Genomic DNA, 26385 nt, shown 5'->3' with positions numbered 1-26385 from the left:
ACACTTCCTGCTCCATATCTTCCAGGAACTACAGCCTTTGAAAATTAATGCAAGTCCATAAAAGCCGTGATCTTACATCTAAAAAGAAACTAGCATAATGCAATCAACCGCAACGTGGAGAATTTAATCCAATATATTATTTATTCGGAGATAAAAGCGTCGACGGTCACGTGAATAATTCCATAGGCTCACGGGAGTTGTAGTTCAATTAAACTCGTCCCCTCCCCTCGTGTGGACGCGTGCATGTGGTGTTGCTCCCCTGCTCGGTTTGCTGAAATCTGCGGTGTTTTCATCTGAGCCATGGCATTCAGCTTCAATTTCGATGTGCAGCTGGACGCGGGGGATTCGTGTCTGGGCGATCACGCCACCCTTCTGGCGAGTGAAGAAAATAAGACTTCTAAAAATACTGTAAGTCCGGGTCCGCAGGTCCCGCAACGAGCAGGCGTCAGTGTGAAGTAGTGGTTTTAATTGCGTCTCCTTTCAGAGCCGGGGGTGCGCAGGAGTACTGCAGATAGAAACTGAACGATTTCGGTAGAGAAAAGTAATGAGTTTGAATTACAAACCCGGAGCTCTGCTGCTCTCGGGGTTGCTTTGTTGAAACCGTAATTGTTCCCCTAATTCAAGATTTTTTAAAACAACAAGCTGGACTTCATGAGGGTGCGAGCTGTCAGTCTTTTTTTTTTCAGTTATTATCAGGTTTTACGTGGCGATGTGGTCTATTTAGTTTGCTGAGCTGCTAGTGTAGCGGCGGTCAGCGCTCCTGCTGGTTGGGTTTCTTCCCTAAGACATGCTGACTGGGTAGATTGTCGTCTCCTGCTTGGCCCCGTGAACCTGAGTGGGTCCCCTGCAGTGCACCAGGCGTCCACTTAGGAATATAGTCTTGACTGTGCCCTATTGTCCAGGACGGGCTCTGGAGCGCTGCCAGCCTTACCTCCATCAACAGAGAATGGGAACACCTGTGTTCACTGAATAAAACTTATCTGAGACCTTCATTGAGCTGAACGGCCACCAGAACATCCTTGCTGGTCAAGAAAGCTCTTTTATCGAGACACTCACGGGCATTAACTATCCCAGCTGTCATAATCACAAGAAAGCACTGCTACATTCACTCAACCATCTGCTGAAATTGCCGAACATATCGCTGGAATGAAAATGAGAAAACATCTCCCATCTCTGCGCAGGTGTACCTTTTCGGTCAGTACAAGATTACCCGTGGCACTCCAAGCAGAGTGTTATAGAAATGTTGTCAATTTATTTCAGGAAGAGGCTGGCAAGCCCCTCGAACGCACACTTAAGGAAGCGAAGGAACACCGTCCCCCCCTGGACTGCCGGCCCCTCCTGGAGAACTCCGTGTGCGAGACCCTCTCCCTGGGGACCCTGCCCCCGCTCTGCTACCTCAACGAGTCCGTGCTGGAGCAGACGGCCTCGGAGCGCCCGGACCAGGAGAAGATCCTGACCCAGACCGCCGCCTCGCACTCCGATCTCATCGCCGGCGTGTACGAGGGCGGCCTGCGCATTTGGGAGTGCACCTTTGACCTCCTTGGGTACCTGGAGAGTGAAGGAGTGACCTTCTCTGGGAAGAAAGTGCTGGACCTGGGCTGTGGAGCAGGATTACTGGGGATCTTAGCCCTGAAGAGAGGAGCCCAGGAGGTCCACTTCCAGGACTATAACAGCACTGTGATTGAGGCACTGACATTGCCCAATGTACTGCTGAACATCGAGGAGGAGGAGGAGGAGGGGGAGGGGAAGAGTAGCAGCCCATCCCCCAAAAGGAGAGCCACAGGCCTCCAGACACGTGCTGAGCTCGCCCGGTGCAGGTTTTTCTCAGGGGACTGGGCGTCTTTCCTCACCCTGCTGCTCAGCAGTGGCCCCCCTCCCAAATACGACATGATCTTGACATCCGAGACCATCTACAACACAGCCTCCTACCCAGCACTGCACGCGGTGCTGAGCCAGCTGCTCGCTCCAGTGGGGCAGGTGTACCTGGCCACCAAGGCGCATTACTTTGGCGTTGGGGGAGGACTGCACCTCTTCCAGAGTTACGTGGAAGAGAAAAACATTTTCAGCGTGAAGCGTGTGAAGGATGTGGAACAAGGGCTTCAGAGACACGTGGTGCTTTTGAGCTTCAAAGAAAGAGATGCAATTCATACTACATGAACACGAGATACAGAAATGGTTGTAATATCAAACTTGCAAAATATGGGGGCTGTTCAAGATTTGTTTAGCTTTCCTGGAGTCTAAAATCACACTCCAGTGTAACGTTAACTGTTTCTAACAGCAAACGCATCCTGGCTTCACATTTATTTTTTTTGAACAAAAGATTAAATACGTTTTTTCACTTTTGTAGAACACCACCATGACAAAATCTGTGGAAACCAAACCATAAAGCAAGAAAAAATAAAGCAATCTATCAACATACTGGATCCATATTGATCATACACACACAAAGAGATTAACAACAATGAATGTTTCAACTAAAGGCTGTCTAAATATTTTCAAAGACTTAAAAGTAGTAATCATAATAGTCCCTCTCTACTCAGTTACCATTTGAGTCCTATTTTATACCACGCTGAGCTTAATCCTTCCCTAAAGATGTAAATATGAAGCAACAAAAGGGGATCTGCTAAAAAAATATTTAATACCGTTCTTGATAAAAAAAAAATCTGTGTAGGCGACACCAGCACAGAGCCGTAAATACCAAGTATAATTTAAATATTCACATCAAAGTCCAAGTGTTGTACTTGACAGAATTCACCCAGGCAGGGAAGATCCCAGACACTGGGCCTCTGCACCCTGCAGGGGAGCACGTCTTTCAGCCCAGCTTCACGGTGCTGTGGGGCCCGGGGCCACGGGGGACAGACGGCTGGGGGCCTCCTCACGCCTGGAGGTACTCCGGCTGTACCCTCGCCACCTTCCGGAACTCCTTGGCATGAGTCCGCGGACACTGCATCTCACACCAGCTGATCGGCACCATCTGCTCACCTGCGGGAATACATAAGGGTGTAGAACTCTCACTCCGACAGGGTTAACACTCCCGACCTGGCTCGAGAGCGTTTTAAACAGACGCCTACCATTATACGTGGCATCCCAGAAACAACCGAAAGGCAGGGATAACATTATCAGGAACAGCCACAGTGCCATAAATGGGAGCATTTTGTATGATTACAATGTGATCGATAATGGTCACTAAATCCCCAGTCACAGTAATAACAGAGGGGTAACCATGTCTTGACCAGGACTTCAAAACCCTATGCAATACTGTTGTAATTTGGGGCACTATGAGAAATGCAGACATCTTCTGAAATCTGCATGCAGAGTCCTAAGGCCAACTGAAAGATTATATTCATGGTATTCTCTCCCTCAACAATTCAGAACACCATTCTATTCTATTCAGTCAAAACGCACAATTTGCAAAACTGGAATGTGATTCATCCGTGCAGGTAAGAATCAGTTCAAAGTCAGCAATGCAGGTCCTTTGAAAACATACTCACCTGCTTCACTATGTGCTACCACCACTCCCAGCTCATTCTCCGCTGTGGTGAGAAGATAGTTGGACTGGACATCACCTAGGGAGATCTGCCTAGTGGTCAAGGGCAACACAGGTCAGACAGAACTGGAATCACTGTGCTGTGGTAACCGAGAGGCTCAAGCCTGGATCTAGAACTTAACAGCACAAGACATTATTCAGAACATTTTGTACAGACATACAGGTCAGACTTATTACTACTCAAGCTTTACATCTCCATTGAGCCCTTTATTCACAATACCGCTAAAAGCTGCACTGCATGCAGCGTGCGCTGACTGCCGATGAACCCATCGGCAAACGCGCAGCTCTTGTTAATGTTTTTTAGAAGCATCAGAAAGGTGTCGAGCAACAGAGGGCTGTTGTCTGCCCTTCAGCATCTACAAAGGATACAACTTTGGCTAGAACGATATCTCCTGGTCGGAAACTCTTGTAGATCTCCACCTGATAAAGAGTAAATTTACAGGTCATGGGATTGGGAAACCGGAAATAAAGGCACTTATTGGATATCAATGCACTGCAAGTCAATTTGAAAATAATACCTTGTCCTTTTCTGTAGCTCTCACATCTTCCTTTCTACAAAAAAAAGTATTAGAAATTTAGATTCTGTACCAAAAATACCTAAATGCATCACACTCACAGAAACATGAGACGCCAGCGTCTTTCAACTTTCCATCAGTTCAGTATTGCTTAGAAATATTTTAATTCAGGGTCACATGGGAATTTGCCTTATACTGTGCCAAAAAATAAGCAGCACTACTCTGTCGTACATGACAGCGGCATTTTACCACCTTTGTGATGACAGGGACCAGCTTTCTTCCTCAACCTGGGCTTTAGCCTTAATGTCCTGGCTATTTTCATCTGTTTTCATATAGTTACATTTATGTCTGTAAACTTATAACTACAAAGCTCACATGTATAGAACGTTTATTTATTTGTTGTAGTTGTTTAAATCGTTAGCCCAAGACTTTGTGCATTGTGTTAACATGATGCAAACAGGCAAGAAGAATTGGCAAGACTTGAATGAAAAAACACATGGACCGATGGAAATTATTCAGTAGAGTCTCCAAGCACCAAAAATAAATGCAAATTGTTTTTAGACTAACAGTTCAAATACAGCAGTTGACAATGAAACAACAGTGTTTTCTAAGGACAAAAAATGCATAATAAATATTCAGAAATTATGGTCATACACACAAAACCTGTCCGTGTGATGTGGATTTTTCACATTTCACTCACTAATAGAACAGAATATAAGTTCACTATGAATGGAAAATTCAATTGTGAAATTACATACAAAAACTCAATTTGTCCATAAAAATTATTAACTCTCACATAGCATTGCAAGGAGACAGCCATGGACGGGTCAGTGAGAAAAATGTATCACAAGAACAACACATATGTTATGCATTATTAGGGTATTTACAAAGTAAATAAAAGTATATGCTAAAATATAATTTGAGACATGTTACTTGAAATGTCATTGCTCTAGTTACCTGATTGTTCCTCTGAATCTGTCCTTCAGTGGGGTGGATCCAACATAGAGGATCTGGACCTTAGCAAATCGTGGGTTGATGCTTGTAACCTGTTGGCAAAAGACCTTCACTCCCCTGGAACTATAATGTTGACCAAGCCTCTTTCATAACACTAACTCCACAATCACCAGGACAAAAATGACATTCTGTTTCACTGGCACTTCACATCTATAATAGGAATTTTCGGCTATTATCTACAACTTAAGATATTATTAGTCTAGGGTGGCAAAAAAAACAATAATACCAAAATACAAATGACCAAAAAAACAGTGAGGTAGGCTTATGTTAGTATTGCTATGCCTGTGCAGCACAGAGCAAACCGAGGGATGTTAGGACAGAGAACTTCATACTTCTGTGTAAAACACCCTGGAGGACAGAGCTCCTACCTTGCATGTGACTGTAGCGCCAACATCAGGCAGCAGCTGAGCCTCACTCTCCTTCACCACCGAGACCACAGGCATCTGCAGAACACAACAGCCAAGACAAATCTCCCATTGCTAGAACAGTACTCTTGCACCATCACAAATGCACAATCCAGTTTCAATGACCATTTACAGATCTTTCTGGTATATTTTAAACCATTTTCCTCTGCACACGCAACACTTCCTTCCACACTTAGGAGATGCACTTGGAGGAAGTACAATTCTTCCACACTCTCACCCACCTCCTCTCCCGCGTTCTTCCTCAGCACATAACCAGCGAGGGAGGCAAAGATGTAGCCATGACGCAAGTACGTTCCAGGCCCCGGGACACACTCCTCTGTGCTGCACAGCCTCTCTCCTGCGGGACGACAATATTTACAGGCAACCACTGCTCAAAGTCCAGCCCCAGAGCAACAGAACAATCAAACAATGCTGTTTATACTGTCAGCATCACTTGAAAATAACAACTTTCAAGTGCCAACTTTAATAAGGACGGGGTCAGAAGACGTGGCTTAATGGTTTAAATGTCTACTTTATAAATGGCGTTAAGCTTCAAAAATAGTCTCTACGACGTACCTAAGACACGAATTTCGTCAGGATGATGTAACTGTCGGTAAAGCGAGGTTAACTTTACAAACTATACTAGGTTTAAGTGTTTGGCTCCTGATGGATTGCTTTGATACTGCTACTGTTTCTAATGTTATACCTCACCATACACCGAGTCCTTTCAATACGACTTTTAATTTATCATTCAATTGCAAAGTTGTTCTGCAAGACAGGTATACCCATACTCAGTTTCTGGCATCACTTTATGAATACAGCTACCGAAAACAGCAACGAAATGTGCTATAACCTCTGTTGCCCCGAGAGACCTACCCTTACTGACAAAAAAGTGTTATATTAAACAATGTGGCTCAGTCAGGGGATCATTTTCAAACTTTTAAGAATTACTATGATTTTTACTTTAAAAACTCACACAACATTTGGTGAATGAACTAAGAATCAATACAAGACAAGAAAGTGAAACCCTGCAGTCAAAATGTATCCATGTGTGTATTAACTGCTGTCAGGTCCAGACGATTCAGTCATTAAATACATTTTATTTCACATAACGTTTTTAAACCCCACGTACCTGGCACACACAGCGTCTTAGGAGACATGTTTTCAGAATAGAATAAGAAATGCTCTGATTGGCCCACACGGCAGAAGCAACGAGTCATCTGATTGGCCAAAGCTAAGAACGGCTGTTCTAGATTAAGCTTTTTTAGTGGTTCAGTGTTACTGACTTCCGGTCGAGTAAGAGACCTGTGACCTGATTGCGAGTCTATGATGTGCTTTTAATTTTACCATGGCTACATTTTGTTGTATTGCAAGTTATGTTAATCTGAATACACCAGTTAACAGAAAACATGGAGTAAAATCCCACCTGTAATTGTACAGTTCGAGTACGTAGCTGCTTCAGAATGCGTAGGCTGCAAAGGGGCAAGTAAACGTATATTCCACGCGGAAACATTACGGTTCGGCTGTGGAGCCTTCTTCAGGTGTGATATTGTTAAAGCCACACCTGAAGACTACACGGCCGAAACGTTGCGTCTCTTTTCTTTTCCTTTCAACATGGAATAAACCTCTACCTGTGCCTAAATGTACAGTTGTTTTAAAAGCGGAGATCGTGACGAGCAGAAGAGTATCACCTTTAAAGATCTATCTATGCAGGCTTTATGAATGTTTTTACCTTAAAGGAAAGTTCTGCTCTGACAGGCTTAAATCACTTTCATGTGTCATTTTTCAAAAACGTTCTGGAAGCACAAATGCATTTTATGTAGTCTACATTTTGAGAGCAGTAGTCACGGATACCTCCATGTAATCGAGCAGTCCCGTCACGGTCGTCCACTTGTCTGTTCACTATCTTCTGTCTAAAATTATTTTCAGGATTGCATTTTTCTTTATGTGCTCCTCTACTCTAGTTAAACTTACACTACTTTAGACGTGGCTGAGAAGCTGACCTGTCTATAATTCCTTAATTCAATTTTGTCCCCGTTTTGGTATGAATGGTAATTACATTTGTGATTTTCCAAACAGGCAGGGTACCCTGTACTCCAAGTGTTATTCGAAATACTTTTTCAGAAAAGCGGGTCTGGTCCACATGTAGTTTGAACGTCAGACACCTCCTTAATTTATCGCCGGATTAAATCGTTTACAACCAAGATGGTAATTTCACCTAAAGCAAATGTTTAATTCCCCCATTTGTGAACACCTGTATAACCGTTTACTTCTTCCACTCCGCTCTTCTGGATAATAGATGTGCATCCCAATTACCCTTTGTTTCTTTACAGCTAAACTTTGCAAAGGATAGAATACAGTTCAATCCATCCAATCCATTTTTTAAATATTTTCCTATTTTAGTATTTTACATATGTCCTGTGCATTACCTAACCGTGTACGAGCTCCATGGATCTCAGACCCCATCTTCATCAGTCCTCTCAGGAAACACACCAGAGCATAACTAATTTTACTTTCATAGGTTTCATGGTAAATACTGTAATGCCAGCGTTTTTGAGGACGCGTTTAAAACACAGGATGAATTATGTCCAGCAGAGGGCACTCTGACCACACTTCTCCCTGTTGAAAAGCACCTTACAGGAGCACTCAAGACCTTAGCAGAGAATATCTCCAACAATTATTTTAATTCTTCCAACAAATAGGTTTCTCTGGCAAGTATGGAATGATACTATTAGTGATGTGGTATTTATGAAGACTACAGATCAGATTTCAATGTATGTTTAAATCTTATTTCAACTAGAAATTTTCACATTTTTATATAGCTTAACAGGAGTATATGGAAGTGCAAAAGAAAAAAATCATAAACATCATTTTATGAGATAAGTGAAAATAAGGGACAAAAGTCAATACAATACTGCACATCATAGGATTTATTTGTTTTACACAAGGGGTTCAGTGTACATCAAAACAGTGCATTGCAATAAACCCTAATCAAACTGAAGCTCTCTGAAGAACCACTGGCAGCAAAGCCACATGAACACTCATGTGAAGAGCAGGGGCAGAGTATCCTGCACACATACAAACTGAGGAACAGGGGCTTTCACCTGCAGAACCGAAGAATGCTGCAGTAACTGGCTGCTTATACTCCTCTCCAAAGCCAAGATTCAAGACAGAACTAACAATCAAAACATCAAGATTTAGACTGGGTCTTCGGTAGAGGAAGACAAACTGGAGAAATGTGTTAGTTCGTGTCCTACCTCAGCAGCCCTTTTATTTGAAGCAGAATCTGTTACTGTGTATGGAAAGGCCTTGTACACAAAGCAGATTCACTGGCTCTCACTGTAGGTGCTATAGGTGACGGATTCACACTCGATGTTACACTGGGTTCAGAGACAGGGGCTCCTTATTTCTCGCTTGTATGCGCTCAAGCTGCAGAGCCCACTCCTCACGGGAAACTGGCAGGAAACCTACACACAAACAGCGTCACAATGGTGAAAACTACAGACATACCAGCATGTGACGGGAGGGAGGGAGGGAGGGAGGCAGAGGTGCCCAGGTGGCAACAGCTCTCAGGAGCTGACAACAGGGATCGTGGAATGAATCGAATGCAAAAGCATTGCTCCTCGTGTGCCGGTCTGTAACCCAAAACCTCAAAATGTGCGACATCGGAATGACTACAGCGCACACAGAAGTTGCTGTGAAAAGTAAACCTGTGAGAATGAATTACAGGGCACATTCCAGCTTTATCCAGCAATAATAAAGCTTTGTGTCCAAATTTTGTTTTCCCTGTTGCATATTTACTTATACAGGAGACAAAATGAAAAGTCTGACTTCCCTTTTAAACTGGGCCAAGGGTTCCCTTTGAAAAGTTGTCAAATTCTTTAATGGCATAAACAAAGCTTCATATGTAAAACGAATTTGTTCATGAACGCTTAAACAAACTGTAAGGATTATCAATGACCTTTTTCGAATGAAGAAGCTAGGAGTCAGATATTGCAGGTCAAGAAACTGTTTGACTGAGCTACTGGTCCCTTGTTTGAGCTTTGGTCTACATTAGTCTTTAACATTCTCCTCATCCTACCCTGTCCATCTTCGCGTATGACAAATTTAACAAGCCCGCTCTTCTTGCTTGTTACCTTGAAGAAACCCTCCAACTGTCCTGTATCAGAAAGAAAGTAAGAGAAGGACAATGCTAAATGACCTGAGCGAGCGCCGGGAATGAAACTTGTGATGTGTGGTGTAGAAGGGAGGTTTGCGTGTGTCCTCCGAGAGCAGTGGCACAGCGCCCCCCTGCCAGGAGCCTCCAGCGTTCGTGCACAGGAGGCTTTCTTTTTACTTCTTGGCCTTGCCCTGGGCAGCCACCGCCTCCATGGCCTTGCGGACAGTCTCCTCGTCGCCCAGGAACTGCATGGGCTTCACGGGCTTCAGGTTCTTGTCCAGCTCGTACAGGATGGGGATGCCCGTGGGGAGGTTCAGCTCCATGATGGCCTCCTCCGACATGCCTGTCGACACAAGAGCAGCCTGAGTAATGGCATCCTGCCACCACCGCCGCGCCGCCGGAACAGCTCGGCCGGCGGCAGGTCGAAAACAAATCCCGAGGCCAGTCAGGCATTACGAGAACATCAGAAATAAAGTACCAGTTTTGGTGCCACAAGATTAATGGGAAAATAGGTTAAATGAAATGTAGCTGCCATAATATTGAAACCCTGCCCTAAAAACAGAGCGTCCTCGGCGGGTACATACCCTCTAGGTGCTTGACGATGCCCCTCAGGCTGTTGCCATGGGCAGCGATCAGGACCCTCTTGCCCTCCTTGATCTGCGGGACTATCTCCTCGTTCCAGAAGGGGAGAGCTCGGGCGATGGTGTCCTTCAGGCTCTCGCAGGAGGGCAGCTGGTCCTCCGTCAGGTCAGCATAGCGACGGTCCTGCCGGAAGCAGGGAAACACAAGGTCTCTCTGGGTGCTCGTATAATGGTACACTGAAGGAGTGATTTACAGCAGGCCCAGGGCTGGACTGAAGAGTCAAGGTTAGAAAAGAAGGTAAACATCAGTACGCACGTTCGTTGCTAAAAAAGCAGAGGACAGGTCCGGTGATGGTATTTTGTGGAGACCCGTGCTTCAGAAGGGCTAGTTTCCAGAAGATATAGTAGACAATGAATTAGAACTCTGGCCTTGGCTGACAGAAACTGCCAAGAAACATTCTGGCTGTGATGCTGAAACTCAAACTTCATTACAATACCGAGCACCGTTTAAGGACTATAAATAGACAGCCTGAAAATAAGAAGAATTCAGATTCAGTGCTCGAACAGAGCACCTGTAATAATAAATCAGAGAATACCGGCAATCTCAGTCTGCCTCTGCTACAGCTAAACTGACTCTGGTGTGTTGTCATGTTTGAAAACAAATGTATCAGCTTCAGTTCAGTTATAAGTCCTTAAGGCTCATTGAATAGTTTTTTTTTTCTTTCACTTCAGTTGTTAAAAAGAAATATTTCACAGCAAGTCAAACTGTTCTGGTAAAAAATAATTCTTTAAAAGCTAATAATAATGTCAAACAGTTCCAGTCTCGTGCTATGACATACAACATTTTGAGCGCAGTGACACCGTATGCCAACACTCCAGCTCCACATTTCCACAAGCCTGAGCCCCCTGCCCCCATCACCACTGCCTGTTGTCTTTGTGACGTCTGGCTGAACTTTGATACTTGACCACTGCACATTCCTGCAGTACACTAACCCTCCAGCAGCACAAAAGTCAAACCGGGCAGTAAATTGGTGCCAACATGAACACTAAGCAAAGAAAATCTGCCAAAACGCAGGAGAAGAAAAGGGCTGAATTAATAAATTAATCAACGAACAAGCTTCATGGTCAAATACATAATGCATGCCCACAAGGAACAAAGATTTGCAGATTTATCATACAAATATATCCGAGGTCCCTGACATTAATAATGAAATCACTATACTGTCATTTATTCTCAGAAACAAAGGGTGACAATCTTTAGTGATACAGTGGAAGGCCACAAGTATCTGCTTGGCAAATTCTGTCATCTTTATGTCAATTCATGCCCTTTGCTCACAGAATCTGGGAAACTGCTCCCCCCCGCCCGCCTTTCTAGATCTGTAGAGCTCAAATGCTCGGGGATTTAGTAAAAACAACATTATGTCCCATTTTATTCCTCGGTCTAAGAGGCCACAATGCAATCCTCACACAGTTCAATTAAACCATCTCATCCTCCATCTGGCTCCCGGCCACCCATCCCATAATAATCCCTGATCTGCAGTGCAGCAGCAAGTGTGGTTGAATGCCGGTCGCCATAACGATGACCCTGTTGCTTGTCCAACCAGCAAGCGCAGCACTAAATCTGCCTCCTGGTGCCACAGCAGGGGTTTCCTGGGGGAACAGTACAGCCCCCTTCCCTCATGAGGAGACTTACTATTAGTGAAACAAGGATTTTATCAAGGAAAGCATAAAATATCATTCAAGGACATGAAGCTGTTCCCCCACAGTACTGCTAGACATTAAGAAAGCAGATAACCTTCGATTAATGCCAGATCTCAGGAAACACAAATGATAAACCAGTACTATTGACTGGCCTAACTCCTTAACACTTCAGGTTTTCTCATCTCCAGATTACATTAAGAATGCTTACAAACACAGTGGCCATTTGACCCACACAGCCCAGTTTTAAACCTAAAGCGCAGTGAAAATAAATTACATGTGCGAAAAGGGAACATTTCAGATACTTCCAGTATGTTTGGTAAGGCATAAAAAATGATTTTAGGCTCAATGTTGCTTCTCGTAAAGCATGAGGTAAGTGGATAACCTGGCATGAACGTGTGTTGGTTGCTGCTCTTGAACTGTACAAACCTTCATGACCCAACACGAAGCTACATAACCAGACCACAGCACAGCAAAAACTGTACACAGGTAAGTGGGTAGCCCTGTACTGGCGGTCACAAATGCAACCACAACCTTTTGATCTTATACATATTGACAACTTAGCTTTCCAAATTAGTATTGGGAGGTGACACACCATAAACTACAAAACAGGATTGATGAGCCGAATGGCCTCCCCTCATTTGCAGTACTTACGTTCTTCTTTTAACCAAACAACAACAACTCGCCACACACCAGCTGTCAGTGGGGCAGAGAGCCAACTGATGAAGCCAGTTCATAGGTGGGGATTATTAGGAGGCCGCAATTGGTAAAGGCCGATAGGAAATCTGGCCAGGACACCAGGGATACACTCCTAATCTTTTAGAGAAACGCTCTGGGATTTTTAATGACCACAGAGAGTCAGGACCTCGGTTTTACAGCAAAGTGTCCCCATTACTACACTGGGGTATTAGGACCCACACTGACTGCAGGGTGAGCGCCCCCTGCTGGCCCCACCAACCCCTCTTCCAGCAGCAACCTCAGTTTTTCCCAGGAGTCTCCCCTCCAGGTACTGACCAGGCTCACAGGTGCTGAGCTCCACCGGGCCGCCAGCTGTGAGCTGCAGGGCTGACACAGCTGCTGGCTGAACGCGGAGGCAAGAACGCGGCCTCCCGGTGGGGGGTGGAGGGGGAACGCGCTCACCTTGCTGATGGCGGTGTAGAAGTCGTGGTCCGCGTCCATGGGCGGCGGGGGGATGTCGTAGGAGCGCCTCCAGACCTTGACCTGCGCCTCGCCGTGCTTGGCGGCCGTCTCGGCCTTGTTGAGCCCGGTCAGGCCGCCGTAGTGCCGCTCGTTGAGCCGCCAGGTCCGGTGCACCGGCAGCCACATCTGGTCGACGCTGTCCAGGACGATCCACAGCGTGCGGATCGCCCTCTTCAGCACCGAGGTGTAGCAGACATCAAACTCGTAGTCCGCGTCTGCGGGGGGGGAGCGGAGAGCGGGCGTCAAGGTCGGCCGGCACGCCTCCCGAAGGGGCCGAACAGCAGCCGGAAACCCGCAGCTTCGCAGCGCTCTCGGGGTATCAGACGAGCTGATTTCATAGCACGGCTGAGCGCTGAGAGCGTCCCTAGTGAAGACGGAAGCACGGCGGAGCTCTGCCCCTCGAGGCGGACACGCCCACGGCGCCTTCCCGACGTTCGCTTGTAAACCTTCAGCTAAGTCCCTGCTGCCTGTCGGCTTGGCATTCGCGCCTGGCTGTGTGCGTTCTGGCCCTGAACACGACCCATCACGGGTTACTTTCATTATTTAATCCACAACCTAAACATGTTCATTGAAACCTCTAGTTTTCCGTTTTCTACAGGTCCAGTTTGCCCATTTTAGGACCAGTAAGGAGGCCAGCCCGTTCAGAAACGCCAAAAACAAGACCCATCCTTCATGGCCTGAGTGAGAGTCAGACACTTGCCTAGACTAGTTAATAGACATCATTGAACAGATCACAGCACAAGCCTTGTATCAACTGTTGAAGCTGTGCTTAGCATGCACACTTTAAATACCTGGACCATCCCATTTCTGTGTTTCACACGTCCAACTAGAACCATAAATGCCTCCATTTCTTGCTTTAATATCTTACTGCCTCCTGTTCACTAGCTGCTGATTCATCACTTTACCAGACTGCCTCACTAGACTAAACCTCAATATAAGAGGCTCTGCTGGCATGAAGTCGCTCGGCAGTGTCTGTCGTCCCGGGCTGACTCACTGCAGTCTGGGCTCGATGCGGCGCGGCACGTAGGCAGTCACTAGGCCGCGTCCTCTGGAAAACTACAGGCGGGGGCCGTGGGTGTGGCGAGCAGGCCCGTGGGCGGGACCACGCCAACAGGCTACCGCGCCACAGGCGAGCAGGGGCGTTAAATGGGACGGAGATCAATGGCAAATGAGCGGAAGGAGGTGGAGCCAACTGGAAATCCACGCCTTCGAGACCTGCAATGAGTTTGTTCATCACATTAACGGTTACAGTTTCCACGGGAGCTAAGTAACCCCTCATAGGAAATATTTGACTATATGGTAGTTCTCCCTTCGTATTATCCGCTCTCAGAGCAGTTGACTGAATAAAAGTCAATTGAAATGGTCACAAAGCGCAGAATATTAGTCAGATCAGTCGTAATAACCACTGCTGCCTATGACTCACTGCTTTCCGTCTTACTCCTCTTTATGGAAAGTTTTAATTCACCACGTTTGCTGGCTCGAACAATAGGCCGTCATATCACATCGGAATAAAGGCTTTTACGTTTTTTTTCGGAATTTAAGCACACTTATTTACGAAGCGGCGAATTCATGTTGGCTCCACACAGCCCTCACACTGAACGTCCCTACAACACACTTAAAAAGCGAGAAGTAGCGCGTATGAACTCGGTTCTCAATTCATCTTCTTCTTCGGCGACTTCAGTGCTGCCGGAAAGCACTTCCGGCTCCGCGCGCAGCTGCCTCGCGGCGGCGCTCGGGCAAAGCTGCAGCAGCAGCAGCACCAAAGTGCAGCATCTCTCTACAGACCGTGTGCCCTGCTAGGACCGCACTCGACTGCCACAGCATTGGATTGATGCGGTCTGACTCGTAATAGTAGGCGAAACATCGGAGATCCTGCAGCTCATCTTTCATTTTTTGGGGGGCGATTTTCGGGCTTCCGGAATCAATCGTTTATTAATATATCTCGTTATCACATCATTAGCTTAATTTTTCTATCTATATACGGCTGCATCCCCAACGGGTTAGAACACCGTCTCCAGGCAAATGAGCCAAATACGACACATCGTAACGTGACCTCAGCAGTCTCATACGTTTTCTTTTAACATAAAACACAAACACGCAGAACAACGCGTCAAGCGGTTCTATGGAGATCCGCAGAATCCATTCCCACCTTTGAGGGCCTGTCCTCCCCTCTTCGCCTCCTCGACGCCGGTGTCGCTCAGGTCGGCGTCGAACCAGCCGCAGAAGCGGTTCTCCTGGTTCCAGCAGCTCTCCCCGTGGCGGATCAGAACCAGCTTGTAAGCGGCCATTCTGGAGACCTCACTTTCTCGGCTGTCGGTTCGAGGACGGTGAAAAAGTAATTTGCGTTTCAAGCAAGGTGAATATGCCCGAAGGGTCTTTTTTTTCCCCCACCACTTACGGCGGTAAAAAAAGAAATGATGCTAACACTCGGACCCAAATGCGCTCAAGACTCGTACCTCTTTGAATCCGGACCCGAACTAGCCCAGACCAGCACTAATGCCCTTCCTGAATGGCTTCCTAATGAGCAAGCTGCGGTCTTCCTGCGACAGAAATCTGCTCGGCTGTCTGCACGTCAGCGGAGCGCGATAGAGCAATGTGACCTTTAGTTACCGTAATGACTGCTATTCTGGAAACAAATTACAAATTCATCTACCGTAATTATCATAATACAAAAGAAAAATGCGCTCGAAAACTTCCAAAAGAAAAGAGGCCATAAAGCTCATATACAGTAACTCATTTGGTAGCCCGTAGCCAATTGATCTGAGGTTCTCATCCAGTGATTTCTTGAAAGAAGCCAGTGTACAGGCTTCAACAGAATGGCTGGGTACCTTGTTCCAGACTCCCACAACACTTTGGTGAAAAAATTGCCTCCTGGTTTCGGATTTAAATGCTCTTCCATGTAATTTAAACTTGTGTCCTATGGTTTGCATTCCAGTGTACATTCTGAAAAAGTCCACTTCGTTGAATTTATCAGGGCCTTTGAGAAGTATGAATACCTGTATCAGGTCCACTCATGCTGTTCTCCGTTCCAGACTGGAGTGCAGTTCCTTCGGCCTGTCAGTGTGAGACATTCCCATAAGCCCTCAGTCTTCTAATCCGAACCACGGGAAGATCATTAGAAAGCTCCTGAACGTGCATTTCCACCACTACTACTTCACGCTTATACCAACCTGACACACTGAGGCGTTGTCAGGAGTGGTCCCAGATTGTACCAGGCATGTACCCCTGGGGCATCTTGTCAGTCATTTACGATTCATTCATACTGCGTAGGTTCTCCACTCTCATATGGTACCATGTGAGCCCCCAGGTATTTCTCTATTTTTGATTGCTGTTTGCTTACAGATATTTGCCCATTTAGAGATCAAATTGTCAAGCAGCACTTGTAATATAGAGCTTGTATGTTACGGATTCGGCCTGTGAAACCGAAACCAAGTAATGAACCCACTTGCAGGAGCTGATTAAGCCAAATTGTGATCCTAATACCGTAGACGAAGGAGCGAGCCAAGAGTCCAGGGGAAGCCAGTGATCCAAATGGGGAGAGAGCAACCAAAGCCAGACCGTGATCCAAAAAACCGTAGTCAAAGGGAAAAAAACAAAGTCTGAAACCAACACAGTACGAAGAGGTAGAAGGCGTAGCGCAACAAAGAAGCTCGAACGGAAAACCAGTACTGAGAGAGGAGGTAGGGAAAGACTAGTGATTACATACAAGATGAGACGGAGGTGTGGTGGTGAATATGTACTCTGATAGGTAGACTCATTGAACTAAGACCACGCCTTCTTCTGCCTCTTCCGTTGCCGGGAGGCAGGGATCGTAACATTGTATATATAGAAAATTACATAGTTACTTACACCTTATTTTCAGACAGTTCTTCAAAAAATATTCAGCTAAATCCTGCGGTGCAATGACTGTTTAACACATCAACTGTAAAAGCAGGAATGAACATCCATCCTTATTCATACACATGCACCTCCCCAAATGAATGAGCATTTGAAACTGAAGTACGTCCTACTAACACAGCAAAGGTAACACGCTGCATGACTTTTTGTCTTAAAGGCTTGGTCATGGTTAGATGGTCCGAATGGCCTGGCATTGTCTGTCATTTGTAATCTTGTTTATGTTCTCGTGTAAATTATTTGTAAGGAAATATTTGTGCAATTCAGTGGTTTGCGTTTCTGTCTTACAGCGCTGGGTCCCCGGAGTCAAATCTGGACCTCGGATCTGTGTGGAGGTTGTACTGTATGTCCTCTCCGTGTTCACCTGGGTTTCCTTCCACATTCTAAAGACATACTGGAAGGTTAACTGGCTTCTGGTAAAACTGGCCCTGGTGTGAGTGTGTTGGACTGGCCTCCTGTCCAGGGTGTATCCTGTCTTGCACCCATTGCTTCCCCTGTGACCCTGAATTGGACAAAACGGTTAGAAAATGGATGGACTTCTGTAATGTGGGGACGAGCTCCCTACTGATGATCGGAGGAAATTCACATGTGTTTTGGGCCATCTGGGGTGTGAAGGCCTCATATTTCGGTCAGAAAACGAATACACTGCTTACAAAATTGAAATCTCAGTATTTATATTGACAACAGCAGCTGGTGTGGCTGGCTCAAACTTCGGCAGAGGCTCGGTAAAGCCAAGGTTGACTTCACCTACAGTTTGATGCAGGGCTGGTTGGTGACAGTCTGTCTTCAGAGTCCCACAGCCTGTGGCTGGAGAAGAGCAAGAACAGTGAGATTTTGTAGAATGAATTCCAATTTTCCTCAAGCCCAACTTGTCAGTTCATTCAGTGGTTCTAAAAATCAGGGGTGTCAAACTAGTTTCCCGACCTGGTGTCACGTCCCACACGTGCCCCTCGCAAACCCCACTACATTCCCAAACCCACCGTTTCACGTTCTCATTCCTAACTGAACCCATCCCATTCTCACAGGCACCAGAGTCCACAGATTCTCGCTCCTGAACCCATTATCCAACCACGGCCCTCTCCCTTCACTATTTAAAGTTCCCTCACGCACCAAGCCTTGCTCACTATTGAAAAGCCTCCTTAAGAGTTTTCTAGCGTGCGTTATTTTCTTGCTGGATTTCCCGGTTTTTGGACTTAACCTTTCCCTTTTGATCTCGTCTCTTGGATTGGCTTCTCGGTTTGTCTCGGCTGATCTCCGGCTTCGCCTCTCGACCTTGCCTCTGGATTACGATTTTGGGTTGTTTTGCCTCTGCATCCCGCAGAATTCACGGCTACGTACAAGAACAGCGAGAGAACTACCTGCCGGATCCCCGACACCTAGGTCTTGTGGCTTTCGTTCCAGATAGTCACGTGTTTAGTCTGATCACTAAAGCTGGAACAAAGACAAACGGACACTATAGGTGTGGAGTTTTACACCCATGTTGTAAAAAGACTCCGTCACAACTCGGTTTTATAGAATTTATTGCAGAAGTTGCTTCGTCCCAAACTGTGTTGGCCGTGTCCGCCTCTTGCGCCGGTATCTGTGCATCTGATCGCTGAATTCTTCCTGGAGCATTGGCACATAGCTGCAGGGCTCACAGAGGCTCTGCGGAGAATAACCATTTCGGAGCGTTGGAATACAGTGAATTATTCATGATTCTGGGTCAGTTACATACACAACACTGAGCTCTGCTCTTCAGCTGTACTCCTCCCTGTTGTGTAATAGAAGAGGAAACTATTGCTACAATTTTAGATTGCTACACGTTCCACTTTTTGTAATCGCCGCTAATGTCTGCCAGTAACTCTTAAGAATGTTTTCAAATTCAGGACTAATTACAGCTTATAAGTAAAAGTAAATCACATTTAACCTGAATTCTTTACACTAATAAAAAAAGTCTTATGAGCAGGAAAACATACCTATGTACAGTACTGTTACTTTTGAGTTGAAGTGTTTAACGACAGGATTTTGATCTCGTGGAATTCTATTTACATTTGACTTTGTCTCTGTTCAGGTTCAACTTGAGGTTCCCCGTTTTACCTCGAAATGGGAGTAGAACTCCTTGTAGCCTCCCGCCAGAACGTACAGCTCCGGGTAGAAAAGCCGGGGATAAGCATTGAGCCTCCTGTCCATCTTTCGAAGGTAACGACAACTGGCAACAAGACAAATGTGAAGAGGTTAAGTACATACCAACTGCAGATACACGAATGCAGAAGCAGCTGGCATTTTTGGGTGCCGCAATTGCACAAGCGAAGCAGGGGATGTTCTATACACAGGGGTTAGACATACAGCCAGGGCCCACGCTCTGAGGAGAACTCGCAGTGAAAGATCAGCAGTCTGCGGGGAGAGGAGCCGGTTGGAGCCCAAGTTCCCACGCAGGAGCTCTGTAAGGCGGCCCCCGGGGAGACACCCTCCGGGCGGGTGCCGCAGTCCGGATGGTGGCCTGTCGCCGATGGACGATCGGGAGACGGGACTGTGGGCGACAGCCTGGAGAGCACCTCCTCATGGAGCAGGGCGGCCTCCACCTGAGCTTCACTATGCAGGTTTACAGCTCCCTGTAAGAACAGGCAGCACAGACACCACATGCTCTTCAGTGAACGTGTCGCTCCCCTGATCCCAGCTAGTCCAGAGCTGGGTAACTCATCTGACCCCTGCTACTGTAGTTCATATCAAGGGTAACATCTGATCTCAGCTACTGTAGTTCAGAGCTGGGTAACTCATCTGACCCCTGCTACTGTAGTTCAGAGCTGGGTAACTCATCTGATCCCAGCTACTGTAGTTCAGATCATGGGTAACTCACCTAATTCTTGCTAGGGGACAAGTAATAGGTTTATTCAATGCTGAAAAGAGAAGCCCATGTGATCTTTTTTTCATTATTTTACTCACTTCATTATTAACCGTCAAAAGTATTAGGCTTTAATTCATTGCTATATCAAATTTATTACTACGAACCACAGCTCATCTGAATTTATACTGATTGTTAGTATTGTTAATGTTTTCCACCTCATTTCTTTTTGATTAGTCATCTCAGCACTGCCATGTACTCATGGCAAACGTATTTTTCAACAAAACTTGTTTGGTCTTTCTTTTCGGTTTGTATCTATCTCTCTTTCTACGTAAAGTAAATAGGGAAAGGTGGTACAGAAATGTGGAGAGAGTCCCAGGTATACCTTTATGTGTCCGCCCTGGTACTCGTAAGGGTAGCGGCAGTCAACAATGAGGAAGCTCCTCACTGCAGTGCTGTACTCTCCTAGGAGCAGAGACGCCACCTGCAGGACAATACGGGAATACCATGCGCAGCTCAATATGGTGAGACTCGGGTGTCATTCAGGCGTCCAGGATGCAGGACGTACGTGTTTCAGTTCCTTCTATGCCCTCACTTCCATAATTGTCCTGTGTAAATATTCCACATTCGTTTTGCAGAAAAAAATTGTACCGCTCAATAAAATGTTTTGTGTTCGAAAAATGTTCGTGTTAAAATAAAAGCATACAGCTTCCCCATCTGATTGAGCCCAAACCATGACTCATTGTATGTGTTGTTTATTTTATGCATTCAGTTTTGCTCAATTTCATGAAGGGTGCCAATGATGCTTGAGTTGACTGTGTCTGTTACACTTGCAGATCGCTAGGCCCTGCATTGTAGTGTTTCACGAAAGTCTTGTTAAAGGAAGCTGTGACAGGAGAGTAGGGGTGAATAGTGTTACTCACTGTCTGCCCAGAAACGTACTGAAGGTCCTGGTGCTCTCCTTTCTCCCTCGCGAAGAGATGAGGCTGTTAAAACACAACAAACAGAGGACTAGTGAGAAACGCACTCCGCACTTGCATATCTTCAAAGCCATATTTCTTTCCATTAAGAAATCTTTTATTTCCTATACTTATTGTCTTAGCAGTCTGCCACATCTGACTGCGCCGGCTGGGACAGAAACAACACACCGAGGACAGTTTAAGGACAGCGGCTTTGGCTCAGAGAAATACATACTCTGCTTACAAAATTGTAAGGGCAGTACTTTGTGATCGGGGCAGCGCTCTGCTGTGGAAGGTTCATCAGAATCTTCTACCACTAAGTTTGCTCAGCATAACCACTCTTTAATAAGATGCCAAGCAAGAAAGCATGTTACATAGAAAACTGCAACTATGCTTCAACATCATAGATCCAGAAAAGTGAACTTCTCCACACAATATCAAGCTTTTCAAACAATCCTGTGACTGAATTGCTACTGTAGTTCATGAATACTCCACACAGTCTCCACTTAGCACTGAGAATTGCTAACTTTGCTGAAGTCTCCAATCAGGTTTCTGTCTTGAATAGCAGAGTGTGGGATGTCCAAGGCAGGCGCCCAGCAGCCTGACTGAAGACCCCAGAGAGGAAACACGGTCTGCAGAGGACAAAAAGACCATTTTAAATGTCATACAGGTACTGTAGGTATGTGTAAGCACAGCATATGTCTTATTATTAATACATAAAACAGGTCATATTTCAGGCATCTTGTGTTTTTTTTAAGTGTGGGGCTGTTTGGATGTTTAAAATGTGGCAGACACCTTAAATTCCTGTTAAACAGCCTTCCTTTGTGCTTGGAGATTATTTCTTACTAAATGTTCATCCTAAATGTTCATCCATCCCTGTTGCTCCTGTAGAGCCAACATGTGCTTCCATGACCACCTGCAGCAGATCTGAGACTTTGTAAGAAGTAAATGAATTGAGTTGTGCTTTCTTCCATCTCTCATCAAGAAAGCACGCTTTTCAATCAATCACTCAATCAATCACTCAATCAATCAAAGTTTATTTAGCAAATGCACAGCAATACAGCGTGCAGCAGTAGTTGCATGCAATGAAATGTCTTTCTAGTTGTAACAGAGTGATCCTGCATCTCCCAACCAGTGATTTTAGTTCAGGATTTAATTCCTTTGGGTTACTCAAACTAATTACTTATTTTAGGTCATTTGCTAATTGAAACATTCCTGTAGGACTCTAGTCTCTAAAGACTGGAGTTGTTCATTCCTGCGTTAGAGCCTTCGCACAAAGTAATTCAGTGCAATGTAATGGCTCTGGTTGGGATCATTGTCTTCAGTGATCTTGGGGTTTTCAGCAGAGCTCTGTGTCTCACTCTGTGCGCTGGCGGCTGCTGGTCCCCCTGACCGCTGTTCTCCTCGGCTTGTGAACTCGGGTCCCGTCTCCCTCCTGCCTCTGCTGGGCTGGGAAACAGGCTGGACAGCTTGACTCGCAGTCGCTTCCGGGCCTGCAGTGTAACAGTCCACAGTGAGGGGAACAGTCATCTCTCCCCTTCACTTTGCTGGGAGACTTGCAGTGATCCCTTTTGTGCATCATGACCCGAATGTTCATCACAGATGCTCACAGCATGAACGGAGACACTTAACACTCACTACAGTAAAGACAAAGCTTGTGTAATACAGAAAAGAATGTGAAGGAGAAGCCAGGGTAAGAAGGTCTTTTTAACAATATATAACTGTGCCTACTAATTTAAATGAAAATTTTAAAAATATGATTAAATGGTTGGAGAATGTTTAATCAACATTGTGTGGTATGATCCTTTAAACTGTGGCTGATAAAATCAAGATAAACTGATGGTTACCTAATACAGTAGAAGACAAAAGAAAAGTCTTGACTGATATCATGATCTAGTTTGTGAATTCAGAATTCTAGTATCTGTTGTTTTTTAATCCCTGTGTCTTTATGTGTTTTTAGAACCTTGTAGTCTGTATTCTATCTTTTAACCCTCCTAGCCCATAAAGGTGTCTCACGTTTTCTTTATTTTCAATGGAGTCATTTTCTTTCTTCTTGACTCTGCTTCTTCCGGAGCTCCTCCTCTGCAGATGGGCAGAACAACACATTGAGCTGCCAGGCACAGCTTGCACAGCTTGCAAAGTCTCTTAACACAGCAGAAAAGGACCTTACCACACTAGAAAGAGAGGACTTTGGAGAAGCCCATCTGCAGAGAAAAAAAAAGAAACCTCATAATTAGACTTTAATAGAAAAGCAGAGTGTGGAGTAGGAGCTGGAGTTCTAGACTGGAAGGATATGGGCTCAGATGCCAGGCAGGGCACTGACGTTTTAGCATTGAGCGAGGTACTGCTGTACTTCTCTATAGCAAAATGCTCAGTCGAATTAATGGGTACAGGTGTAAACTGTTTTGGGTCTAATCCCCAGACAAACAAATTAAAAATAAAGCTTTTAAGATTGCTCTATATTGGGTTATGTCTAGATTTAATAGAATTTGCAATAACTTCCAAAGGATTTGAAGTGTCTTAGTGGGGCCTACTGTAGTTTTCCATGATATTCCCATGATCCAGTACAGTCAACTATAGTGGCAGTGCTGGAAGGTAAAAGCAGGGAAAATGGCTGTTAACACATCAGTGTCTTGTACACACAGTTCAAATACATACATGGGGTAGCAGGCCACTGCAGTAAAATGCAGTAAAAATGAACTATACTCCCTGGCTGGGTTCCTGTCTGCTTACCTCTCTCGGCTCTCTGCGCCCCATGTCTCTTCTGGGGGAAAGAGAAAAGGTTGGTGGATAAAATGGTTCTTCAAATTAGTGAATCTGAATTAGAAGGATACTTCTAGAATCATTTTATCTCAGACCTTTCATTAGTGAAATATCTTAGGAAAACCTTAAGAAGCAGTTAAGGTTTTAGCAGTATACAATCACAGTGGAGCTACCAAATTAGTAAGGATATTGTGTTTATATCAGATACAGCAAGAATGTTAAGATGAAAAAAAAATATTACTGTGGAACTGCATTACATAGAGCTCTTAAGCCATTTTTAACCTTGTTTTCTGTCTGTGGTCGTGCTGTGGTCGTGTCTGTGGTCACCGTACACAGATGACCAGATATTTGAGACAGAAGAAGCCACGCTTCCAATTAAACCCGAGCAGCGAGTCCGAACCTGTCGGCGTCTGCGTCTCCGCGGAAACCTCGCTCTGTGGGGCCGGGCTGCAGCCCAGCTGCTCGGGGGACTGCCACAGTCTTCGGCGAGGGGTGGTGCTGAATTAATAAAATAATACATTCGTATTAATTCCAAAGATTTGCTTAAAAATAACATTCGTAGTTGAATAGATTCCCATGTTACGCCAAGAAATATGACGTTTTATTGGCTTTAAAAAGACAGACATCAATTTAATACTGTATTAAGATTTCGGAAATGCTATTTTTAGTCAGTGAAAATAAAACAGACTTCGTGTTTAAATGGTGTGTATTGCACTCTGCAACTACTGTACCTCCCCGGCTCTCGCACCTGTCCTGACAGTCCAGATCTCCCAGACCGGCGGACAGTTCAGATACGGGGGACAGCCCGGACGGGGAGAAGGTCCAGATGGTCCCGTTTTCCGGACCCAGCTGGGATTCACGCTGGCGCGACGAGTCCATTGCTGTCCCAGGCTGATCCAAAGCAGAATGAGATTGAGACAGAAACTTGACCATCCCGCTGCTTTCATCGGTTAACTCAACACAATACAGTATGCATTCGCCCAGAAAATAATATCAAAACAAACTACTCCATGTATTTAGACATGTAAGACAAACGATATCTACGTCACATTCACAAATGTTTTTTTCCCCACAAACATTTTACAAATACGTAACTACATTCAGTTGATTAGAATTAAATTGCCTGTATCACCCAGAGTCAGTTCAATACAATTGCAAAACAATTCCACTGTATTGATTTCCTTTGTATAACATCGCTCAAAGACAGCAGCTTTATCATAACAACTACCTCCATAATAACACTACTACAGCATTTTGATCGGTATTACAAAAGTGAACTGCATACGGACTTTACTAATGCATTAAAATACATATTAAAATGGCAGTCAGAAGAAATACAAATCCAAAATATCATTACCTTTTAGCAACCCTTATTAAGGGAGACTTTTCTTATAGAGGAAGATCATCAGCAATTGAATCAATGAACTTAGCGCTGTTACGGCAGAGAGAACATGCCTGGTACCTGCGCCAGCCTGTCTCCTGGTGCTGTCGACCGCAGAATTTCACATCCCTGCGCCCTCCGCCGTGTTTAACAGGAGGCTGCAGCAGCTTGGTGTTTGTTTCCACCCAATCTGTATACCGCTTGTCCCTAGAGACGGCTGTTGCTACAACAAGCTTCACCGGCATGCACACATACACATCCTCACAGAGCACAATCTCATACATTTGCTTTTCCGTGTTTGTCCCTTTGACCCTTTTCAGATTATTTTTTTGCTATACCATACTACAACCACATAGGGTGAAAACAGACCACTAATAAATATTTGTGAATTTCTTGATTAACTGCAAAAGACTATGCCATTTGGTTCGCAATTTTTTTTTTTAATTTGACAGGACCTACTATAGCTACACTGTTTGTTCGGAGGGGGAGCAGTCTTTGTGGGTATATTTTCTCAAAGGTTATTCTCAAATTCTTAGTAATACATAACCATATATATGTATGCACTCAGAAATAGTGCATACATACATATGGTTATGTATTATGTTATGTGTTATGTATTATGTATTATGTAAACGCATCTCATTTTCAAGGATGTTATGTGATGATCCTTATCTAAAAAAGCCAACACTACTACTTCTGCTTCTCACCTCTGCTGGGTCTCACTTGCTAAGCCTGAGGCGCGAGCACGTCTCGTATGGCACCAGTGTTATCAGCGTGTATACTGATCTGGCTGACCCTCCGAAGCTCAGCGAGGCCGGGTCTGGTTGGAATGGGAGAGTAAGTAAGCCAGGTTACCGGTGGGAGAGGTGCTGGTGGAGCAGAAGATGGCGCCCTTCAATCTGGTCAGGAAACCGATGCCTCGGTTTGGTGAGTGGAGATACTGCTGATCTTCTGCGGGCGCATTAAACTGGAGTTCTGTTCACTGGGACATTAAAGATCCCATGGCTGTGAGCAGGAGTAGGGTTCTGACCCCTGATGACTTAGATATCTCTCACTCTGGGCTTGTAGAGTCTGTTTTCCCTAAATGTCTTCCTTGTTTCCCTCAGTGAAGAGATTTCTCACTCCTCCTGTGCAGCCTCACCTCAGCTCAACCCAGGCAGTGGTGGATGAAATGGGTCCCCTCCAATACTTGAAGCCCTTTGTGAACCTTTACAATTAAAAGCACTTTATAATATATGAAATGTAAAATTTACAATTTCAGAGAAAAATATGTATTGTCCCTTTTTAACCCTGGCTAGACCTGTTGCTGGGTTGGTTTAACACTATATGATAAAGCGTGATTGTTGTCATTTCAACATAAGACATAAGATGTCATTTTTTAATAGCAGATGTTAGTTTAAAAAGAGCAGCCAGGAGGATTCTGGTCTGGAGAAATAATAATATTGAGGA

At 45.1% G+C, this 26385-nt stretch overlaps 4 protein-coding genes across 4 annotated transcripts; 1 reads left to right on the top strand and 3 right to left on the bottom strand.

The window, feature by feature from the left end:
• The first annotated feature begins 226 nt into the window (after positions 1-226).
• Positions 227-2416, top strand: mettl18 (methyltransferase 18, RPL3 N3-histidine). Its single transcript, XM_015346226.2, has 2 exons — positions 227-408; positions 1261-2416. Exons 1-2 carry the CDS (start codon positions 301-303, stop codon positions 2155-2157), a joined length of 1005 nt encoding a protein of 334 aa, XP_015201712.2. The 5' UTR covers positions 227-300; the 3' UTR covers positions 2158-2416.
• Positions 2417-2619: 203 nt separating this feature from the next.
• exosc1 (exosome component 1) lies at positions 2620-6692 on the bottom strand. The gene is made up of 8 exons (XM_069188841.1): positions 6613-6692; positions 5723-5838; positions 5445-5519; positions 5020-5108; positions 4066-4099; positions 3917-3967; positions 3492-3576; positions 2620-2982 (listed from the first exon to the last, which is right to left on the bottom strand). The coding sequence occupies exons 1-8, from the start codon at positions 6638-6640 to the stop codon at positions 2876-2878; spliced, it is 585 nt and encodes a 194-aa protein (XP_069044942.1). The 5' UTR covers positions 6641-6692; the 3' UTR covers positions 2620-2875.
• Positions 6693-8392: 1700 nt separating this feature from the next.
• On the bottom strand, positions 8393-15704 carry LOC138238395 (phosphoglycerate mutase 1). The gene is made up of 4 exons (XM_069188840.1): positions 15268-15704; positions 13059-13333; positions 10224-10404; positions 8393-9982 (listed from the first exon to the last, which is right to left on the bottom strand). The coding sequence occupies exons 1-4, from the start codon at positions 15404-15406 to the stop codon at positions 9813-9815; spliced, it is 765 nt and encodes a 254-aa protein (XP_069044941.1). The 5' UTR covers positions 15407-15704; the 3' UTR covers positions 8393-9812.
• A 2811-nt stretch (positions 15705-18515) lies between these two features.
• Positions 18516-25082, bottom strand: cdc25d (cell division cycle 25 homolog d). The gene is made up of 13 exons (XM_069188839.1): positions 25018-25082; positions 24304-24446; positions 23956-24053; positions 23526-23556; positions 22963-22996; positions 22809-22874; positions 22154-22285; positions 21320-21424; positions 20757-20819; positions 20219-20317; positions 19338-19603; positions 19089-19200; positions 18516-18656 (listed from the first exon to the last, which is right to left on the bottom strand). The coding sequence occupies exons 2-13, from the start codon at positions 24432-24434 to the stop codon at positions 18531-18533; spliced, it is 1263 nt and encodes a 420-aa protein (XP_069044940.1). The 5' UTR covers positions 24435-24446; positions 25018-25082; the 3' UTR covers positions 18516-18530.
• Between the last annotated feature and the right edge of the window lie 1303 nt (positions 25083-26385).

The sequence above is a fragment of the Lepisosteus oculatus genome, chromosome 4 (genome assembly GCF_040954835.1).
Source record: "Lepisosteus oculatus isolate fLepOcu1 chromosome 4, fLepOcu1.hap2, whole genome shotgun sequence".
In the NCBI taxonomy this organism is placed as follows: domain Eukaryota; kingdom Metazoa; phylum Chordata; class Actinopteri; order Semionotiformes; family Lepisosteidae; genus Lepisosteus; species Lepisosteus oculatus.
This window is presented reverse-complemented; position numbering and strand designations above follow the sequence as displayed.

Coding starts and splice junctions, on each gene's coding strand:
- mettl18 (XM_015346226.2), top strand. CDS start 301: ATGGCATTCAGCTTCAATTTCGATGTGCAGCTGGACGCGGGGGATTCG. Junction 409..1,260: donor ATAAGACTTCTAAAAATACT/GTAAGTCCGGGT, acceptor AATTTATTTCAG/GAAGAGGCTGGCAAGCCCCT.
- exosc1 (XM_069188841.1), bottom strand. CDS start 6,640: ATGTCTCCTAAGACGCTGTGTGTGCCAG. Junction 5,520..5,722: donor GGAAGAACGCGGGAGAGGAG/GTGGGTGAGAGT, acceptor TGTGTTCTGCAG/ATGCCTGTGGTCTCGGTGGT. Junction 5,109..5,444: donor GCGCTACAGTCACATGCAAG/GTAGGAGCTCTG, acceptor TTTTGCCAACAG/GTTACAAGCATCAACCCACG.
- LOC138238395 (XM_069188840.1), bottom strand. CDS start 15,406: ATGGCCGCTTACAAGCTGGTTCTGATCCGCCACGGGGAGAGCTGCTGG. Junction 10,405..13,058: donor TCTACACCGCCATCAGCAAG/GTGAGCGCGTTC, acceptor TGCTTCCGGCAG/GACCGTCGCTATGCTGACCT. Junction 9,983..10,223: donor CATCGTCAAGCACCTAGAGG/GTATGTACCCGC, acceptor TTGTGTCGACAG/GCATGTCGGAGGAGGCCATC.
- cdc25d (XM_069188839.1), bottom strand. CDS start 24,434: ATGGACTCGTCGCGCCAGCGTGAATCCCAGCTGGGTCCGGAAAACGGG. Junction 23,557..23,955: donor GGAGACGCAGACGCCGACAG/GTTCGGACTCGC, acceptor TCTTTCCCCCAG/AAGAGACATGGGGCGCAGAG. Junction 22,997..23,525: donor GGCGCAGAGAGCCGAGAGAG/GTAAGCAGACAG, acceptor TTTTCTCTGCAG/ATGGGCTTCTCCAAAGTCCT.